General features: G+C 27.2%; 3 protein-coding genes and 1 long non-coding RNA gene across 5 annotated transcripts; 2 read left to right on the top strand and 2 right to left on the bottom strand.

Moving 5' to 3' along the window:
• Window positions 1-1194: 1194 nt before the first annotated feature.
• LOC103573525 (vacuolar protein sorting-associated protein 52 homolog) lies at window positions 1195-5746 on the bottom strand. Its single transcript, XM_053737083.1, has 9 exons — window positions 5406-5746; window positions 5164-5339; window positions 3223-3607; window positions 2972-3154; window positions 2729-2854; window positions 2183-2367; window positions 2033-2117; window positions 1755-1958; window positions 1195-1676 (listed from the first exon to the last, which is right to left on the bottom strand). The coding sequence occupies exons 1-9, from the start codon at window positions 5640-5642 to the stop codon at window positions 1251-1253; spliced, it is 2007 nt and encodes a 668-aa protein (XP_053593058.1). The 5' UTR covers window positions 5643-5746; the 3' UTR covers window positions 1195-1250.
• Window positions 5525-15929, top strand: LOC103573524 (exocyst complex component 7). Its single transcript, XM_008552665.2, has 7 exons — window positions 5525-5593; window positions 7352-7718; window positions 9376-9914; window positions 11420-11971; window positions 13869-14109; window positions 14193-14462; window positions 14536-15929. Exons 2-7 carry the CDS (start codon window positions 7490-7492, stop codon window positions 14805-14807), a joined length of 2103 nt encoding a protein of 700 aa, XP_008550887.2. The 5' UTR covers window positions 5525-5593; window positions 7352-7489; the 3' UTR covers window positions 14808-15929.
• A 1035-nt stretch (window positions 15930-16964) lies between these two features.
• Window positions 16965-20660, bottom strand: LOC103573522 (ras-related protein Rac1). The gene is made up of 3 exons (XM_008552664.2): window positions 20496-20660; window positions 19579-19966; window positions 16965-17722 (listed from the first exon to the last, which is right to left on the bottom strand). The coding sequence occupies exons 1-3, from the start codon at window positions 20528-20530 to the stop codon at window positions 17567-17569; spliced, it is 579 nt and encodes a 192-aa protein (XP_008550886.1). The 5' UTR covers window positions 20531-20660; the 3' UTR covers window positions 16965-17566.
• Window positions 20620-21559, top strand: LOC103573523 (uncharacterized). 2 transcript variants are annotated; one of them, XR_549167.2, is made up of 3 exons: window positions 20620-20703; window positions 20800-20887; window positions 21115-21559. It is a non-coding gene; the product is annotated as an uncharacterized LOC103573523 (long non-coding RNA). The 2 variants fall into 2 exon arrangements; XR_008403341.1 differs by having other exon boundaries at window positions 20800-21559.
• Window positions 21560-21697: the final 138 nt, after the last annotated feature.

Below are 21697 nucleotides of genomic sequence, written 5' to 3'. Positions count from 1 at the left end.
GGTTTATTCGTTCAAGACAAACCGTTAACGAAAGAATAAAAAAAAAATTTTTTGTAGTATTTTGGAAATTTCTCAAAAACGACTCCATAAATCAATTTCAGTTGTAGAACTCAATGAAACGCGTCGATTGCCATCTTAAACGTCTCAATCGGTTTATTCGTTCGAGAGATATCGTCGTAGAAAAAATGGTAAAAAACGTTATTTTTCGAAAACAAGGCACACAAAAGTATTTTCGAGCTCGAAAATGTATCCACAACAATTTTTCGAGCTCAAGGAGCTCGAAATGGGCGGGAAGTTTCAGGGCTGGCCCACAGGGTCAACCGACAGTCCGATTTTTTTTTTCTAACAGCCTTTTTAATTCTAACTGCTTAATTTTTTTGCTATTGGAATCAATTTCTACTAGTTTTTTTTCAAGACGGTTTTACAATCACATTCATATTTTTTCAGTCAAAAAAAAAGAAAGTCAAAATTTTTCCAGCTTAGCGACGAAATTCTCTGACTTTTCCCTAATTTTTCCAGTATATTTATAATTCCCTAACGTTTCCAGGTTTTTCAGGTTTTCCAAAAGTGTGGCCACAATAGAGTATCAATAGACGATAGACATAGAAATTCAGATATCCCGAATTCTATAGAAATTACTTATATAGAAACCCGGATTCCTATATGAATTGCTCACAAAGATATCCATATATTCAAGTTGCTATATGGGAATCCAGAAACCCCAAAATTTCCTATGTAGATTTCCCGTATGAATCCAGATACTCATGATCTCCTGTATGGATTCCTATATAAATATATACACTTATATTAATTCCTATGGATTATTATATAAATCCCACATGGATTTCTTTGATAGGATTTTAGATAAATAGAATTAAACGAAGTGAAAATCGTTAGTTCCATCGCTAGGGTGACAATAAACTTTTTTCAACTATATACAAATACATCTAATTAAAACAATCAACCATCACATTCATCAGACTTTAAAATTTCCAAAAATCATTAATAAGTACACAATCTACTAATTCTTTGAGTAATTAAAATTAAAGCCCCATGCTTCGCATTTAAGGGGTGTAATTATACATCAATAATTAGCACGTGGCTTGAATAGGGAAGATAGTCAAGAAAAAAAAATTACGAATTTCATTAGATATAAAATAAGTTATTTATTACTGTAATGTCTAATATAATTAATTTTTTTTTTTTTACAAATACTGAAGTTATTTAATTAAAATCTATTAAACTAATAATTAATAATTAATTTTATATTTCTTTATTTCTATCATAATAAAATGAATATTTGTTAACTGTGTTCGTATATTAGCAGGTAAAATTTTATGTAATCGTTGATAATATTCAACAAGTTGTGTCATTGTTCGTTGTACAAGTGCGCCACCAAGTACTAAATTTGGAAATGATTTTAATATTTCATTATTTATTTGTTCGAGAGATTGTTTCCAATTATTTGTAAATGATTGCACCAAATCAATAGCACGTGGTTCATGACGTTTCAATTCATCAGTTAAGCCCTTTTCAATTAATGTCTCTGATTCTTTAACTAATTGAATAATGCCACCGAAATGAGGTGACAATATTTCTTCAACATATTCTGATGATTTAGCATTCAATTGTTCTTTAAAACTTTCAGCTTCTTTACAATTATCGCGCGTTCGTTCCTAAAATTTACAAAAAAAAATTATAATATTGCATTGTTAATTTCGTAAAATATTTATAGTTTATAGTTAATGGATTACCATAAAAACTCCAAGAACTAGATCATAATTATTTATTAAAAATAAAAGTTGTTGAGTTCTGAGAGGAAATATTGCAGCCATCCGTAACAGAAAACATTGAACAGCTTCGCGAAGTTCAGCCAATAATTGAGTTACTCCTTCGCAAGGAAACCCTTCACTGATACTTACTACTGCAGCACTAAATTCAGCATATCTTCTTGTTACCTATCAATAATTATATTCAATATAAAATAACTATTGCGTTAAAAACATATTTTTTTTCGTAATTATATATTTACATAATGAGGTCCAGTTTCTTTATTAAATTTCATAGGGTCGCATGCCTTTATACTCTGGATATTTATGGAAAATACATGATGAAATCTATTAATTAAATAAAATAATCATTGATATTTTAAGAAAATATAAATTAATATTTTATTATTTACCTTGGCCAAATTATGGAAGTACAATTATCCCAATATTTATCTAGAGCAGGCACAGCTCTTTTATGACAAATTATTTGGTATCTCATAATAATATGGAAACACAGAAATAATGCTATTGTATCATAACAATCTTCTGTGAATGACTGTAGATTTTTTTGCATCAAATTCAATGTACTTCCCATCACCTAAAAGAGTTAGAAATTTTCAATGGCTAATAAATATTATAAAGCGGCCAAAACGTAAATCCTGGTTATCTAGTAAATTTTTTACATTTTCTCTAATTTAGAAATTTTTTTCGTATCATTACGATATTAAAAGTTTTTATTATATTTTCATTGTCAATACGGCCCCTAGCGGGGCTTTACACCTGGAGTCCATATCACCTCATAGTGTACAACTGACTCTGCTACTCTATCATCTTATCACCGCATTCATAAAAAAAACATTTACAATTTTCATAAACCTTAAATTTTGTTTGTCTTCCAACTAGATAAAAATGTTATCTCAAAAAACATATATATTAATTAATTGTAGTCTGTTAAATACCTGATTAAAAATATCCATTGCTTGTGATCCACGTACTTTAAAAAATTCAGATAAAAAAAGATATTCACGACAAGCATTATCAACTAATGCATACTGTTCACTCCGGAACAAGGCTTCATAATGATACTGTAAAAAAAAAAATTAAATAGTAATTTGTTTATCATAAAATTAATTAATTTATGACTTGAAAAAATACTCAATTAATTAGTAATTGAAATAAGTAAAAAAATTTTTAACAGTTACTCGTATTTTCGATGCTGTATGCGGAACAATTATCGGTTCTTCAAGTTGGGAATTAAGGATTTCACCTCGATTACCAATTGAAAATACAGTTCCTTTGTGTTTTAATGATGCTTTATGAAATAATCCCCGATTAACTGTATCTTCAATACCCATTAAATCATCTTTGGTTGGTTTTTCTTCATACTAAATTGTAAAAAAAAATAATAATTGAATAACGTAAATTTTTTAATACATAACACATTATATCTTACCTGTAATTTAATTAATCTTGAAGAATAAGATTTAAAATATGAATAATAAATTTTACTCATAGTATCAACATATTCGCTACAAATTTCTTCAGCAACATTTCTTTCATTGCAAAGAATAAATTCAAAAAAAAATTTATATTTAAGCATATTGTTTTGTGGTATTTGGTAATTTGTCATGGGCTTACGAAATTTATATACTTGTTCTAATAAATAAGTACGAATTTTACTAATAGCTTTTACTTTTAATTTTTCAACAATATCTTTAACATCTAAGCATGACTTAGCGTCTTTAAAACTTTGTTCTTTTATAAAATTTATTTTATGATTGAGATTCTGCAGATGCAATAAAAAATCTTTTTCCGTAACTGGACACTCCATTATTCCTCTATAAATATAAAATAAAAGATACAATTTAATAATAACAAACAACTTTTCTAAATAATGTTGTTATGAACTCGCTTTTATGTATGTCTCTTCGAGTGGAATTTTGTAATTGATTTTAAAGTAACTTTCCGATGAGCTAGAGACTGGAAATTTGGAACATAGCTCAGAATTTGAAGACAAGAAAATAAAAAAGAAAACAAATTTTTATAATCAATTTAAAACTTTTCCTAACTTCTAAATTAGTTATATTCTTGAATATAGCTTACAACTGGATGGCAGATAAACAAATACCGTGTAATGAAGATGCAGTGAAGATGGAAAGAAAGCGACAACTAGGATCTACAGCACCATGAATAGAGTCGCGTATTTTAAATTTTTAACTGAAAAAGATCTGGCTTTGATTTGTTTTAATATTTTTAAGTATAAATCTTATAAAAAATGATTTTTTCTTGCTTTTGAATTTTACTTTCTAGAAAAAAAAAAAAAAAAAAAAAAAAACAATTTAATAGTTTGATTCATTATTGATAGGTAGATATAACGATTTTCTATTTCAGATATAATCAAGTGAAAAGGAACTAAAATAAACCTGAAATTTGTCGCATGTCTCTGTCATTATTTTATCAAGGTATTTAAAATCAGTTTCAAAATTTCACACACACAATATTAAAGAGCAGAAAATAATTATCGAAATAATAAAAAATTCTTAGTACACTACATTTTTAAAATGGACTAAAAAGTATAAAATAATTTCTCTGAGCCTCAAGAAGATTTAAAACCACAGACTCTGAACTTACTGATAGTCCTAAAAATTTATGATTGTGAATTTTTAATAGCTACGAAAATATTTGCAAGATTTAAAACGAAAAACGTGGGATACATAAATTACATAACTGTAGAGCTATCAATAAGAGAACTTACACGTCAGTTCATATCATCATTTGCAGTGCAATAAAATTGATAGTTGAACTATTAATGCATCAATTATTTGTCGCAAGCACCGTCCGTTTTTTTTTTAAATCTTACAAGTATTTTCATAGCTATTAAAAATTCACAATCATAAATTTTCAGGGTTCCATGCATCTTCATCCCCGGACGAAATATCTCTATATCAAAATACCCCCAGACAAATTCTCCTCATGACAAAATATCCTTATGACAAAGTAGCACCACGTGACAAAATATTTTAAATGTAAATATTTGTAACATAATATCATTGCTTGACGAAAAAAAAAAATGCTTGTTATCGTGCTGTGCCTTTATTTTCACGGATTTTGTGTGTGTTTATTTTTTTCTCAATATTTTTTTCCAAGTCTGCTTTTTCAGTCTATTTTTTTAGAAACTGCTTTCTCCGATTGCCAAAGATATTTTTTCATGGAGATATTTTGTCATAGGGATAATAACGCTTGATACCATTTTTAGGACTATCTGTAAGAAGTTCGGAATCTGTATGTAGTTTTAAATCTTTACGAGGCTCAGAGAAATTATTTTTTACTTTTTAGTCCGTTTTAAAAATCTGGTGTTAAATTTTTTTTTTTATTAAATTGGCTTAATAATGACCTTATTAATTCTTCTGAAATTGTCATATCCTCAATAAATTGACTCAAAGGACCTCTGATTGCTTGACGATTAGATAATTGTTGACTCATTGCAATAGATCTTCGTTGTAATAATAATATTTCAGAACTTATACTTCCTAGATCTGTTTGAAATTTAATTAACATTGATTCCATGTTCTAAAAATTAATAAAATAATTAATATTTTGAAATAGAAGGTAGTAATATAGATAACCTAATTTTACCTCTAAAATACTATCACAATCAGCAATTTGATTGTGTAAATTAGCGATATTTTGACTTTCTTTAATATAATCTTGTATAGATTTATTTTCAACTTCTTTCAATTCTTTCTCAATTTGCCGTGAATATTGACGTAAATCAGTACCGCTCTTTAGCACCTCTTGGACAAGATCATCCTCCAGATCTTGAGGTAATTGAGTTTCAATATCATCAAAAACATCATTATTTTCCAATGACATTTTTTACAATTATATTCAATTAGTTTGATCACAATAAATTTGTCAATTAAAATAAAATTTGAAATTAAAAGTACTTTTTAAAATTTAAAACATATTGTATTCAAAATAATTACTTTAAAAACTCTTAGAGCTCTGTTTTGTTAAATGTTAATCATAAAAATAACGTAAGACAATATTTTTTTATTTATATAATTTAAAATTTAATTTTTATTACGATAAAAACATATATTAAATATTTTGTCAATTAGAATTTAAGATTATCAATAAAATAAAATACCGAACCTCATAACAATTCAATAAAAGTTTTTATCACTAGGTCTTCAAGTGTTGCCAGCACTATAGTATTTTTACCAGTAGAATTGAAAGAGTTATATAATACCTGTAAGATGGAAGCACTTGTTAGTTTCTTGTGGTGACACACTTCGGGTGCTAAAATATATATTCGAATAAAGAAAACAGAAAAAGTACTAATTCCATGAAAAAAAGAATTAATCTCATACTTGAAAATTTCCGGGTAGGGATAATAGTTTGTGTAAATTCCGATAAAGAGCAAGTAAAGTACTAATTGAGACTTATAAAATCAAATACGACGAAATCACTCAACACCAGAAAAAAGGCTCGTTCATGAAAAATGGGCAAAGGATGATTCTGTTGTTCATACTGCTACAGTTTGCCCGTTTGAAAAGACGAACAAATTAATTTTTTAATTATAATAAAGAATTTTTTTATTTTATTTAATAACTGATGAACTTGGTTTACTTTGAGAAAGGTAAACATTATAATGTGGTTAGAATATTTCGCGGTTAGTTGAAAGACAGCATTGAAAATATACTACAAGTCATCCATTTGGAAAATTAGCTGTTTGAATATTATTACTTTATTGATAAAATTTTTTTTTTTTTATTAAATTAGTAACGCAATCACTTTAAGATTAAAAGGGCGCTGATACTACAATGTCTATAAGCACAGTACTACTTAGCAATGTGCACCTGACGGGAAACTGTCGGTCCACCCGTTCAAGGAAACGGGTAGATTGAATTTTATGTTTTAATTAATAATTAATATTTTTTTTTTATTTAACGGCGTAATATAATGTTATGTCAAATTAACTATCTGAAGTTCTCTATCGAAAATAATTATTGTCGTTTTTTACCCTCACTCTTAAAAAACGAGTCTAATATTTCATATTATGATTATACACTAACATGTATCACAAGATATGTATGTATAAAACTAACTTTTTATATCGATTAATTGAAAAATCTACCTTCCATTTCAGCTGCCGAATGGCCTTTTTTTAAGTGAATTTTTCATTTTTTAAATAGGGAGCATTTAAAAGTAGAAAATAGCAGGATGAGCACGATTTTGAAAATAGCCACTAAATTCAAATTTATAATAAAGTATAAAATATTTTCGATTCATTATGTCCTAATGTATTAAGTTTGACAAATAATAATCAGTGATCATTTTTTTGCTCAAAAAATTTTTTTTAAAATAAACTAATAAGGTAGTATAGTTTCAGTAGTAAGCTGTCTTCATTTCAATTCAAATTTGTCCCGCCAAAACTAAATAAAATAAAAATAAATTTATTAACTTTTAATTAAATTCATCGAAGTTTTATGATAAATTACAACATAAATTATTATAAAATAATTTATTACGACACAATTATTGTGATATTGTACTTTATTTACTACTTAAAATTTCAGTAAATTTTTCAGTAGCCCGTCAAGTTATCAATGGAATTTTTTTTTACTATACTACGTAACCTCACTTTATATGTTGTGGGTGTCACAAGTGTCAAATGATCAGTAGGATCAGTAGTAAAGAAATTAAATAAATAAAAAATGCAATTAAATAAAAATGACACATCTGAACGTAGATTTGAAATAGAATGTAAATTAGAGAGTGAAGTAGCTGCTTTAGATGCACTCCGAGATACTGAAGAGAGAAGTAGAAAATTGACATCTGGTGTTGTTGCAATATTAACATCGTTAGAACAAAGATTAGCAACACTAAGAAGAACTATTCTACCAGTATACAATGAAACTGGAAATCTCCAAGCTCAACAGCACAGTAAGTACTATTTTAAATAATTATTGAAATAAAAAAAATTTGAATGTACCAAGTTTTTAAAAAGGACTAAAAAGTATAAAATAATTTCTCTGAACCTCGTAAAGATTTAAAATCACATACAGATTCCGAACTTCTTGCAGATAGTCCTGAAAATTTGCGATGGTGAATTTTTTATAGCTATGAAAATACTTGTAAGATTTAAAACAAAAATCGTGGGGTGCATGCAATACATAACTGTAAGAAGTGTAGAGGAGCTATCAATGAGAGAACTTACACATCAGTTCATATCATTTGCAGTGCAATAAAATTGATAGTTGAACTATTAATGCATCAATTATCTGTTGCATGTGCTGCCCGTTTTTCATTTTAAATCTTACAGGTATTTTCATGGCTATCAAAAATTCACAATTACAAATTTTCAGGACTATTCATAAGAAGTTCAGAATCTGTATGCGGTTTTAAATCCCCGAGGCTCAGAGAAATTATTTTATACTTTTTAGTCCGTTTCAAAAACCTGGTACATTAAAAATTCTTTATTTTAATAATTATTTCCTGCTTTTTGGTATATTGTACGTGAAATTTAATAATCGGATTTAAATACTTTATAAGAAATTTTACAACTGTAATATATAAAATTAAATAAAGAAATAATATTAACTGAAAATTAAATAACATTTGAACCTTATAAACATTCAGTATACGTACATTTTTAAGTACGACAAATTTTTTTCTACAGAAACAGAATGTTTTTAGTGTTTAAGTATAATTGCATATTATACACACGTCATCTATAGTTTTTTTTATTCATACACTCAATTATTCAATAATCTGTCGAAAACTAATCAAAAAAATCACTTTATTCTGTTCGTTTATCTGTCATCCAGTTGTGAGCTATATTTAAAAATATAAATCATCCAGAAGTCAGTTTTAAATTAATTATAAAAATTTGCACCGAACAGACAAATAAATGAATACGAAAGCGAGTTAATGTTGCATTGTTTCGAGCTGTAATTTAAGTCGTTCATTGAACGCAATTTTTTTTTTCTCATTTTCTTGTATTGTCATCTAATTCTGAGCTATGTTCCAAATTTCAAGTCTCTAGCTCACCAGAAATTACTTTGAAAACAATTACAAAATTCAACCCGAACATACATGAAAGCGAGTTAATAAAAACGTGGTAATAATAAATATTTTGTTTATAGTTTTTTTTATTATAATTATTATTATAAGTAGTCATTATTTAATTAATAAAAATTCTATTATAACAACTTAATAATAATACGAGCTCACATAAAGATTAATTTATGTGTTCGTTTACAATTCTCGTGTATATTAATTAATTAATAATTAAGTTTACATTCATATATACGGTTTATTAACCCTCTAGAGGCATTTACGATTCAAGCGAATTATTACAATTGATTTATATTTATTAATTTTAATCGTAAAATTATTGTAGCCTCGTTATTTACAATAAAAAAAAAAATAAAATAAAATTGCATTTATCAATTTAATTTAAAAAATGAAGAGGAATAGAAATAATAGTTATAAAAATGTATATGAAACAATTATTATTAAATAACCTTATTATTAAATAATATTTTGTTTATCGGTAATTTAAAAAACAGGTTCAAATAAAATAAATTATCATTTTCAGACATAGAAAAAACATTAACAGCTTTAGATCATGCTATCGGTTACTATGGAGTTTGTCAAGAAGTTGAAGGAGCAATCAGAAGTGGACCAACAGGTCCAGGTGGTCTTGATGGTTTCCTCGATGCTATGAATAGACTCCACAATGCCGAAAGATATTTTCAAAAAAACAATCCAAGTTCTGTTGAACTAGAAAATATTTCTTTATTATTTGGGGTCGGATTGGACTCGTTATGTTCTGAGTTTCATGATATTTTAGCTAGGCAGAGTAAACCTATTCTGCCTATCATCTTGCTGGATCTAATTGGTTCTGATGAAGACACAAGTAATGAAGATGCGCCACAATCACTAAATCAATTACCTGAAAACGCTTTAGCGGATCTTGTAAAAATCGCTAATTGGTTGGATGAACGTGGCCACCGAAGACATTCAAAAATTTATTCATCTGTACGATCCGCTATTGTTTTGAGGTCATTACAGCTTCTTAAAGAACATCAACGAAGTGCCAGTGGTGGTAGTACTCATGCTAGTAGTCCTATGCCGGTAAAATATTTTTCTTATAAATATTTAATTGCAGTCAATTGACCGTCAAAAGCCTCTTGCCCTCAATCAGGACTTATTGAGTCCAAAAGTTTCTCCCACTTAATCACTCTAAAGAGTTTTGTACTAGAGAACCCGTTATAAGCCTCCGTTAAAATTCTCTAAATTATAAAATAAAAATAGGGAAAAATATACAAATTAATGGTGTAAATTTACTACATTTTGCGGAGAATAATTCAATCATTATTAAGCAAAATATAATTTATTGTTAATAATTATAATCATGTATTACATTTAAAGCTTCTGTTACAACATTGTAACCACAGATTTTTGAAACTGAAATTCCCAGACTTTTCCAGGTATTCCAGTAAAATAATTAAAAAAATCCCTGATCATACGTAGCAATATTAAATCATTGGAAATATTTATTTAATTCAAAATAAAATGGTATAAGTCAGTTCAATAAATAATCGATGATTGTCGTTAAATGAAACTTTATTTTATTATCTGTCAATAGTCAAAGATTTGTTTTTATTTATCAAATTAATAATTTTTTATTTTTTATTTTAAATCTATGAATTTATACAACTTATTCTATAATAAAATATAAATAATTTTTTCATTTTTACGAGAATAAATTTCATAAATAAGAACGTTTTATAGAATATTAATAAAATATTAATCAAGTACGCGAATAATAAATATAGTGAAACTTAAATTAAATTAGTTCAATACTTATGTATACTTTTAATGGTTTTGGTTTTTTAACTTGTCAATTCGCATGTTAATAGCTTCAAGATCCTGACAATTGGTTTCTACTAAGACTTTTTTTTTCTAACAGCCTGTTTAATTCTAACTGCTTCATTTTTTCGCTATTGGAATCAATTTCTACTAATTTTTTTTCAAAACGGTATTAGGATCGCATTCGCGCCACTTTTTGAACAGTTTTGACAGAAAAAAAATCTATCGAATTTTTTCAGTTAAAAGAAAAGAAAGTCAAAATTTTTCCAGCTTTGTGATGAAATTCCCTGACAGTTCCCTGATTTTTCCAGTATATTTATAATTCCCTAAAATTTCCGTGTTTTCCAGAAATATGGCCACCATGTTAAAGCTTTTATTACAATTGAAAAGTTTTATTGAGTATTAAGTTTATTAATAAAATTATTATTTTCATTATTACTGTAATCAATACCGTTATCATTGTAATGTTTTGCATTATAACTATCATTTATGTAAAAAGATAAGTATTTATTTCAGCGCTATAAGCATCAGAAAAATCGAGATAGTCACGTATGTAACAAAACACAAATATGACGTTTAAATTTACTTAAAATAAAACAGGCTTATAACGGATAGTCGAGAATAAAACTTAACGCACGGTAGTGGGAAGTCGGAAATTCTTAAAAAAATTTCCCCTACGTCCCCTAGACCAGGCTTATGACGAATAGTCGACTGTAATTAATTATTATTCAAAAATATAATAATTATATATTATTTTATTTTACTAGAGAGCTAAATTTGCTCATAGACACTCAATGACTGGTGGAGAAACAGTCAGTCGACGTACATCTCGTCGTTTACAGCATGCTATTGAAAAAAAAGCAAGCAAAATGCTAATGAGAGCATCGCAATCAACAGGAATAGGACTCGCGTTTCCATCATCCAGGAAACCTGCTCCATTACCATTAAATTATGCACCTGAAGATGCAGCACCTGATGAACAAGAAATGGAAAACTATCTTTTATTAACTGCTGGACTCCATAAACTTATGCAAGCTGAGCGAAGTTTAGTTGCTAGAATCATTCCAGCCCCATTACAGCCTCAAGTATTGGAAGCAACTGTACGTGATGCGATGGATCTTGTAGCTCATGATGGTGAAAGTATTGCCGCACGTGCTAAAAGGTGTATTGTTAGACGTGATTTTTCAGCAGTACTTGTTGTTTTTCCAATTCTCAAGCACCTTGGAGATTTGAAGCCTGATCTCGAGCGAACTGTTGAAGGATGTGATTACGCTCTAAGATCTAAATTCGCCTCTATATTAAATACTCTTAATGCTACGGTAAATAATAAACTAAATTATTCTCAACAATATTTTAGAAGGTTGTAATCAATATTTAAACAATTTAACAACGCGCTGAAAATCTTTTAAGAATACAATGACTCAAAGGGGAGAAGTGATAATTAAATTCTTTAAAAATATATTTATTATTAGACTTTACGTGTAATATTTGAATACATCCTGGGAATTGTGATGTATATGATACTTTTCTACAAAAAATGTTTTAGAAAATTTGTAGGAAACGGCCTTTTAGAATATTTGTGACAATATATAAGTACTTTTACAAAATTACGGTGACTTTAGAGTCAGATTTGAATTATTATTTTTATTTTTGATTCTGTTTTTATACAAAAATGATGAATTTATTTAATGCTTTAAGAGAAATTTAATTTGTTCAAAAATTACCCTCCAAAAGAGTGATATGTATGACAAAAAACAAAAATTTTAGTATCAAATTAATTACTTTATTACTTTAATTAATTATTTTTAAGGCTGTCTAATTTCGAAACCCAGTAACTGACAAATTTTTAAAAAATCGATTTTTCGGCATTTTAACTAAATTAACAAATGCTTCATTGATTTTCTGATAAATTTTTAATATTTGGTCATAAACATATTACTCAATTTTGAATAAAATTTTCTGAACAAAAATAAATCCTATTAATGTGCTACTCAACGTAAAAAAGGGCATGACTATCAAAGCATACGAGAGAGAATGTATAAATGATTTTTAGTCAACATATTTATCATTTTCGGTTTTTAAACTGGTCAAAAATGAACAGAACACGACTTTTCTTACGAAATTTACATTTAAATGCAGATAATTACAGAACATTTCCGAACTTCAAAAACTCGGTGAAAGATAATTTATTGAAAATAACATGATCTACAAAAAAAGTCCTACGACATTTTGTGGTAAAACTGATATTTTTGGCGGGAATGTTAAATAATACTGAAATTTACCATGAATTTAAATTTGACGTTGAATAACTTTTGAAAGAGTAAATTTATCAAAAAATTATGAGAGACCTTTTCTATAGAGCTTTCAATTTCCGACAACAATATGTATTGATCTTCCTGTACAATAATTAGCTGAAAAGTTATGAAATTTAAAATTTATCAAAAAAATTTCCCCGTGTTATTTAAATGGGAAATAGAAAATTGCAATCAGAGAGTACTTAACATTAATATTAAGGGCTCAAATTTTAACAGGTCTTCTTTTATGTTACTGAAACTTTTGATTGTGTCCTTGAAAAAAAAAAAAAAAAAAAAAAAAAAAAAAAATAGTCGACTTTTTCGGATCAGTCTTATGCATATGTATGTTAGGATGTTTCAAAAAATAACAAAAAATTTTTTTTTCTTTTCGGAAAATGGGTTCAAAAGTTTGATTTAGATATAAAAAGACGTCTGTAAAAATTATAGCTCTTAATATTAACATTAAGAGGTTCCGCATTGCACTTTTCTATTTTCCATAAGAATAACATGGAAAAAATTTTTTTAGCGTCTTCTGATTTTCATAACTAGCAAACGTTGCATCATAGAAAAAAACAGCAGGCATATTTTTGTAGGGAATGTAATGCTCTACAAAAAAAATCTCTTATCATTCTTTGATAAATCCATTTGTTCAATCGTTCCTTGAGGTTGAAGTCGAATTTATTTAAAATTTTGAGAACTTTTTACTTTTCCAACGGAACTATCAAACTTATCACAAAATACCATAGGACCTTTTTTGTAGACATTTTTATTTCCTACCAATGATTATCTATAAAGTTTTTTCGAATTCCGCATTGTTTTCTAGTTATTCTCATTTTAATGCCAAATTTTTAAAAAAATGTTTATTTTTTGAAACACCCTATTTATATAAATATTTGTAATGGTTATTTAAATTTTTTTTTAGGGAGCAAAAGCTTTAGAGGATTTTGCTGAAAGTGTAAGAAATGAATCAGGCGCAGCATTACCAAAAGACGGAACTGTAGCAGAATCAACGAGCAACGTTCTTGTATTTCTTGAACAATTATCAGAAAATGCCGAAACTGCAGGCATTGTACTGCGAAAAAATAATGAAGTCGATTCGATATCAACATCAAGTGCTAAACAAACTGACAATACTCATCGTGTTTTAGTTGGAGTTTATATAAGTAAAAATATTCAGCATTCATATTTTTTTGCAATATCTAAAAAAATCAATCAATAATTAAATCAACTTTTAAATTATTTACAGAAAAAGTATTAGCTCAATTGAATCTTGCATTAGTCAGCAAAAGTGACGCATCATATTCGGACCCAGCATTACGTGCACTCTTTCGTCTAAACAATCACAACTATGTCGTTGATAAATTACGTAACAGTTCTTTGATGGAACTTTTACTGTTGGCAGAATCAACCGCAGCTCAAACGTATCAAGATTTTCTTGTTAAAGACAAGGCCAATTACGTAGCTGCTACTTTTGCTAAAGCAAAGGCATATCTAGATCAACCACCAGATGATTCTGGTTTGTATTTTGTATCTAATCATGCTATTTTCGAAACTCATGCAAACAATTAATTTAAAAAATGACGTTTTAGATTTAGCAGCAAAAATATTGAAGGATCGTTTTGCTGGATTCTCGCGGGAACTTGAAGAAGCTGCTAAAAATCAACGTCAATACTCTGTTCCTGATGGACGTTTGCGTGAAATACTACGACGTGAATTGCAACAATCATTAGTACCGCAGTACAAAAATTTTTATTGTAAATATCATAATACTCCGTTTTCTAAAAATCCTGGAAAATATATTAAATACACACCGGAACAAGTTGCTGCGATGATAAAAACATTTTTTGATACTGCAGCATAAAAAGTATATTTAAAAAAAATAAAATGATAATTATTATCTATACAGGAAGAAGCAATTTTATAATACAAAAAAATATGCTAATTAATAAAGATATTTAATTTGAAATATATAATATATGTAGGAATTATAATAATTATAAATAACAATAATAATAATAGAGTAATGTATTTTGTTTTAATAAACACCCATTTAATAAAGCAAATTAAATTACATCTATTTTGTTTTATTATTTTCGGACAAAATTTTAACTATATATTATTTTTTTTTTCTCGAAACATCCTATTAAATAGTTGCAGAGAGGTGCCTGTCAAAAGATAAGCTCTTGATGTTAATATTTAGACGTCGTTCATCGCAATTTTTTATTTCCCATTTAAATAACACGGGAAAAAAAATTTAAGTTTGGAATTTTGTTACTTGGCAATGGCTCATTGTACAATTAAGCTCAGGATATGAAATCGTTGGAAATTGAATGCTCTACAAAAAAAGTGTCTTATCATTTTTTGAAAAATTCATCTGTTCAAAAATTATTAGAACATGTAGTAAATTTTGATTTTTTTTTGTTTTCCGGCAAAAATATCAGACTTAAGACAAAATTCCATAGGATCTTTTTTGTAGAGAATTTTATTTCTGACAAATTATTACCAATAAAGTTATTTTAATTTTAATGTCAAGCATTTGAAATCAACAATTTTTAAAAGCTTGACATTAAAATAAAAATAACTAGAAAACAATGCGGAATTTTAAAAAACTTTAATAAAGATAATTTGTATAAAATAAAATTGTCTACAAAAAAGATCCTATGGCATTTTGTGATAAGTCTGATAGTTTCGCCAGAAAAGTAAAAATATCTCGAAATTTACTAGAAATTTGACTTCAAGCAATAACTTTCGAACAGATGAATTTATCAAAAAATGATCAGACTTTTTTTCGTAGAGCGTTCAATTCCCTACCAAATCATATCCTGAGCTTATCTGTACAATGAGTCATTGCCGAGGTATAAAATCTCAAACTTCATTTTCCCATGTTATTTAAATGGGAAATAAAAAAATTCGGGAATCGACTTCTAAATATTAATATTAAGAGTTCGTCTTTTAACAGGCATCTTATTTCACCTTCCTGCAATTATTTAATCGGGGTTTCGAGAAAAAGTCGATTTTTTTTAATCAGTCTAATATGTTTTTAAATAAAACAAATTAATATAAATCGACAGCAATGATATTTAACTGATTACAGATTTATTATCCGAAAAATTTTATTTATACATTAAATTCCTCGGAATGCTTATCTTTCATGATAACCAAGATCATAAAAGTGATTGAATCAGCTTATTACTTTCAGGAATAATTAAAAAATATTATTTTAAATACAATTAAAAAAAATCAGTCCGACAGTTTCGAACTCGAGTTGATTTTTAATTTTTTATTTATTTATTTATTATCAACTTACAATTTATTATTAATTGATTCTTGCAATCATATTTAATTTTTTTGTATATAATTATATATACTCAAATATATTTATAAAAAAACAAATAACGTTTTTTTTTATTTTCTTTCGATTTAAATTCAATTAGAAGTAGCTTACATGATACGCGATGATGACAATATAATAGAAATAAATTTGAATTCCAGCAATTATTTACAATTATATATTGATTACATCATTTTCTCACTCATTCGCATTTAAATTCATTCTTGTTTTATTTATTTATTTTTTATTTTTAATTATATTTTCTCACATTCATTAACATGCACACATTTTAAACACTTCAAGGACGAATCGAACAAAATCATTCTATTATTTTTTTTAATTTTTAGCTTTGTTTCTTTTTTTTTTATTCTTTTCTTCTTTTTTTATCTATATAATACGTCTCTTCAATCAACACACGCTCGCTATTATTACTTCTTACTTGATTTATTTTGTATTTTTCTTACAATCATATTCGTCCCCCGTGTTCGTGCTGTTTATTCTTTCATTTATTTTTCTTTTTTTTAAACCAATATTCATCTCGATCCCTGCGAGTTGTGCGTGAGAATACATATCGTTTTTTTTTATACCGATCCAATAATATTCATTTAAATAAATCATTTAAAAAAAGCCCATAACAATAAAGCCTTTGAATTAAAAATCGGCTAAGAGAGTACCTATACTGTACTCTTTTTTTTTTTGTAATTCAATTTTTATTCATTATTATTATTTTATTTGTAATTTATTATTTATTATTAATTAATAATTAATAAAGTTCATAGTCCGATCTATTAGTACAATTATTTTATTTGTTAATTACCAGTTCCTCTGATAACTCTCTTACCCGAAATTTTTTTTTACTAACTTGTATTTTTTTTATTACCATTAATGATAATTTATTTTCAATTACGACAGATCCCGATCGTATTAATTCAGTTAATAGTAAAAAAAGCATGCGTTGAATAAAACAAAGTATTTAATGTAAAAAAAAAAAAAATAATTATAAAAATTAATTATAACTGTTTCCTGCATCGAAAATTATTTGACCAACTGTGCGCTATGTTAGCTCGGAATTCTTACATTAATATTAATGTAAAAAATATTACGGAACAATAAATGATAGTAATGATGACGAAGATGATAAACGGCACAAAACTCAAGGAGATACGACATACGTTGTATGTTGCCTACATCGTCGTCTCGAGTTTTAGTATGAACTCGGGGGAAAAATAACGATGAAGACGAAGGTGGCTCACGCTTGTGGTAGATCGGGCGTCGTTAAATAATTAATATTATAGGAGACAACATTTATGTTTGGGTTTTACCTGTGGCACTGGACACAATACTGCACGTATCGCTTCATCAAATACAGTTTTTAATCCTTTTTGCGTTAATGCCGAACATTCGAGATATTTAACTGCACCGATTTCTTTAGCCATTGCTAAGCCCTGTGAAAAAAAAATATTAGGAATATAATAAAACAGCAGTGACGCATTAGTATTCCGGGGCTAAATATCCTGAGACAAAATATTTTTATACATAAATAAGTCATTGAAAAAATTTATTCATTCTTTTATGATAATGATCAATAATTATTAATTATAATAATTTCATAAATAATAATTTTAAATAAAAAATAAATATTTAATGAAACTGATGTCAGTTGCCTTCTAACGATTTTTGTAATTTTTTTTTAAATGATAAATTATAAAAAAAAAAAAAATATTGAAAAAATTGCACTTACAGTTTTTTTAATTTCCTACATGTGCATTTTTTTTTTTTTATATAATTGATTTGTTGAAAAGTAAATTTGAAAATTGTTAATTGTCTGTTAATTTCAGGATCATGATATTTAAATAAATTTGATAATAAGGACTGAGATTTAATATATCAATTGTAAACATAATGATCAATAAATATTAATTTTTTTGAAAAATTCAAAACAATATTTAACATCGAAAATGACAAAAAAATATAATTAAATAATTATTTTTTTATAAAAAATTATAAAACTATAAGTTAAATTTTGTTTTTGTTATCTTAAGAAACTTTATCTGAGGATATTCTGTCTAAGGATTAAAACACAAGTAACAAGAACAACAACCCATGTAGAAAAATAGTCGAAAAAGCGTTTGTTATTTTAAACTTCAAAATGTGACACAACGACGAACTTTTTTGAAGGACATTCCCTGACAGTCCCCGCCACTTTTTAAAAATATTCAATGACGAACTGTCATAACAGTATTAAAATTTTATTAATTAATTTCAAAAAAATTAAAGCATTAATTGAAAAAAATACAGTTTCTTCGAGATATAGATTTTTTAAAAAAATTAGTCTGTTGTTATCAATTGGGAATCAAACAAAATTTTGTAAATAAATTTTGGCCTAAAAAATTTGACATTCATAGTTATAAGACATGAAGATTTTACTGAAATTAATTTTCCAAATTTCGTTTAGTTTCTAATTGATATCAACTGTAATAATTTTTTTAAAAATCGGTCGGGACGAAATTGTAACTGCGTTGCTCTTTTTCAATTAATGCTTCAACTTTTTTTAAATTAATTATCAAAAAGTGTGGGGGGGGGACATTGTCTGAAAATTATCTTAAAAGATTTTTAAACTTTTGAAAATACAAAGTAAACAATTAATTTAATACTACAAATAAAAATTTTTATTCTTTCGTAAAATTTTTTCGACTCCCCATTAAAAATAATAATTTTTGATATTTTTTTCCGTGCAAAATTCCGGGCAGTAAAAAATAATGTAGTTTACATTTCCAAACTTTGATACAGTGTTTTACGAGCATTCATTTATAGTTTCAGTAATTTGTCTCTTGAAAAATCTATCTTCTGAGATAATACAATTAAATAGTCTTCAAATTTTTTAAAATAAAATGTTTGATTACTTATTAAGTTTAGACTTTAAATAAAAGAAGAAAAAACAATAACCTTTGTAAATAGAAGATCACTAATCAGTTCACTATTTGTGACTTTAGCTAATAAAATTACTCTTGTAAAATTTTAATTAATGTATACAACTCTTTGGTCTGTGCCTTGGCATAAAAATTAATAAATAAAAGAAATACCGCCAGAAAAATCTTATTTTTAAATATTTCTGAAGTTTTTTTTCTATCATTTTAATAGTATAGTAAATCATTTATTTTTGTTTTGAATTTTGAAAAGTAAATCGTTAAAAAAAAGTAAATTCTTGTGTTACATTTTTAAGTTTAGCAGCCAAAATTTTTTTCTTCACGGAGTATATCTATAAAATAAAAAATAATTAAATAAATATTTAAAAACTTACTTGAGGATAAGTAATAGGCGCTAATTTTTTATCTTTGAGTCGTTCAATAGTTTCTTTGTCCTCACGTAAATCTAATTTAGTTCCCACAAGTATAATCGGAGTATTTGGACAATGATGACGTACTTCAGGGTACCACTTAGCTCTAACATTTTCAAAACTCGCTGGATTCACGAGCGAAAAGCATATTAAAAAGACATCAGTCTGTGGATAAGATAGTGGTCGTAATCTATCATAATCTTCCTGTCCAGCAGTATCCCATAGTCCCAGATTAATTGGTTTTCCATCGACCATTACATTCGCTGAATAATTGTCGAAGACCGTTGGTATATACTCACCAGGAAAGGCATTGGTAGTATAACTAATGAGTAAACACGTCTTACCGACAGCTCTGTAAATAAATTAATATTATAACAAACTTTTGTACATACAATACATATGCATACAATCAAATCATAAGAATAATAATAATAATAGTAACAATAAATAAATAAATAAATTGATTATCAGACAAAAGGTACAACTAGCGTCCTTAATAACTCATTCAATTGTATTTTTTTAGGTAACACACATAACATCCAGTTGCAAATAAACGTCACAGATACCCGCGAAAATTTACACCACGCCCGTATGTCGAACACCCACGAGAAATAACGAAAGATTAAATCCCTCGGGTTGTAAAAAATTATAAAATTAATTTTTTTTTTTTTTTTCGTCAAGTCACAACAGCGTCCACGTATAACTCTGTCCTCTCTTGGCCCTCTAGGACCTAGTCCCCTTTACTCTACACCAACATTAAATATATATATATATGTATATATGTATTCAACACCGAACACTCCATATTCGTACAATATTATAAAAATCAACATACACTTGTAGCATATATATATTAATTATTAAATAATATAGGAACTTACCCATCACCGACAACGACACACTTAATAGCTTGCATCGTTATTTAAATAATAATATTTACGTCTTGTTTTAATGGCTCGCTGTTTAATTACGAACCCGATAGAACTGTACCGAGTCAGGCTTAAACGTTGCACCGTGAGACGAGAAATCCTCCGACGTCCGACTCCGACGTTATTCGATTCGAGCTGGGAGAGAGTGAGAGCTCCGATGGTGAGTACGACAAAGAGCCAGACCTCGCTCGGCGGACACGATCATCGGGAGAGAGGGAACTTGGATTTTTTATCTTTATTGCTCTTTGTGTTTCAGCTGCACAACTTAAACCGTAAACTCTCTTTGTCGTTCAGTAAATAAAGATAGAGATGGCGAGAGTGTCGCTGGCGGGAAGGAGACAACGGTATGATATTTTTTTTTTAATTTTTTAAAGAGAGAAAGATTTAAGTCTGGATGAGGTTCACGAGGTATGGAACTAAACTCTTGGTCTTTACTCTTTATGAGTAAAATGCCATTGTATGAGAAATATATATAAATATATATGTGATTATGTAGACTATAATCTTAGCAGGAGGTATCGCTCTTCCCGCAAATAGATTTTGTAAAAGTTAATTATTTTATATGTTACAGAATTACGAAAATTTAAATTATTTGAATTTAATGGCGGGAGAAATAAAAGAATAAAGAAGAAAAAATTATAATTGTTAATTATAAATATAATGGAATATTCTGGAGACTCGATGATACATCAAGTTCAATAGTTATCACTAATATAACTTTTAATGACGTCATTAATAATGACCACATTCCTCTTCCTCATGGTTATACTTTGCTGCCACGGTTGCAGTTTGTTATAAATAATTAATTGTGATGCGTCATTAATTTTCAGTGAAATAAACAACTTAATGGCGACGATTTAACGGCGCGGATTTTTGAAGGACATTTAAAATGTCCCGGTTTTTTAAATTTATTGAGAAATTATATTTGCGAATGATTTTGTAAATTAATTTAACTGATAATTAAGTGAAATTATTTTATCTTAAAATATGTTAAAATATACGAAATTTTGAGTTTACATTTTTATACTTTTTAATTTTGAACTTATGACTTAAAACTTTTTTTTTTAAAATAATTTATTTGCTAATTTGTTTAATTTGAATTTTTATTTATTGTAAATTAATTTTTATTTTATTATTTTGGTAATTTAAGTTTT

Source organism: Microplitis demolitor, chromosome 2 (assembly GCF_026212275.2).
Source record: "Microplitis demolitor isolate Queensland-Clemson2020A chromosome 2, iyMicDemo2.1a, whole genome shotgun sequence".
Classification (NCBI taxonomy): Eukaryota; Metazoa; Arthropoda; class Insecta; order Hymenoptera; family Braconidae; genus Microplitis; species Microplitis demolitor.
Note: the sequence above shows the minus strand (reverse complement) of the source record. Positions and strands in the feature narration are given on the sequence as shown.

Bases quoted from the DNA above. Each gene is read 5' to 3' on its own strand.
- LOC103573522 (XM_008552664.2), bottom strand. From the start codon at position 20,530: ATGCAAGCTATTAAGTGTGTCGTTGTCGGTGATGG. The intron at 19,967-20,495 runs GTAAGTTCCTAT...ATTTATTTACAG, and splicing joins TGTGTCGTTGTCGGTGATGG to AGCTGTCGGTAAGACGTGTT. The intron at 17,723-19,578 runs GTAAGTTTTTAA...TTTTTTTCACAG, and splicing joins CGCCTATTACTTATCCTCAA to GGCTTAGCAATGGCTAAAGA.
- LOC103573525 (XM_053737083.1), bottom strand. From the start codon at position 5,642: ATGTCATTGGAAAATAATGATGTTTTTGATGATATTGAAACTCAATTA. The intron at 3,155-3,222 runs GTAAGATATAAT...TTTACAATTTAG, and splicing joins CAAGATTAATTAAATTACAG to TATGAAGAAAAACCAACCAA. The intron at 2,855-2,971 runs GTAACTGTTAAA...TTTTTTTTACAG, and splicing joins ATACAGCATCGAAAATACGA to TATCATTATGAAGCCTTGTT.
- LOC103573524 (XM_008552665.2), top strand. From the start codon at position 7,490: ATGCAATTAAATAAAAATGACACATCTGAACGTAGATTTGAAATAGAA. The intron at 14,110-14,192 runs GTAAAAATATTC...AATTATTTACAG, and splicing joins TTTAGTTGGAGTTTATATAA to AAAAAGTATTAGCTCAATTG. The intron at 14,463-14,535 runs GTTTGTATTTTG...ATGACGTTTTAG, and splicing joins TCAACCACCAGATGATTCTG to ATTTAGCAGCAAAAATATTG.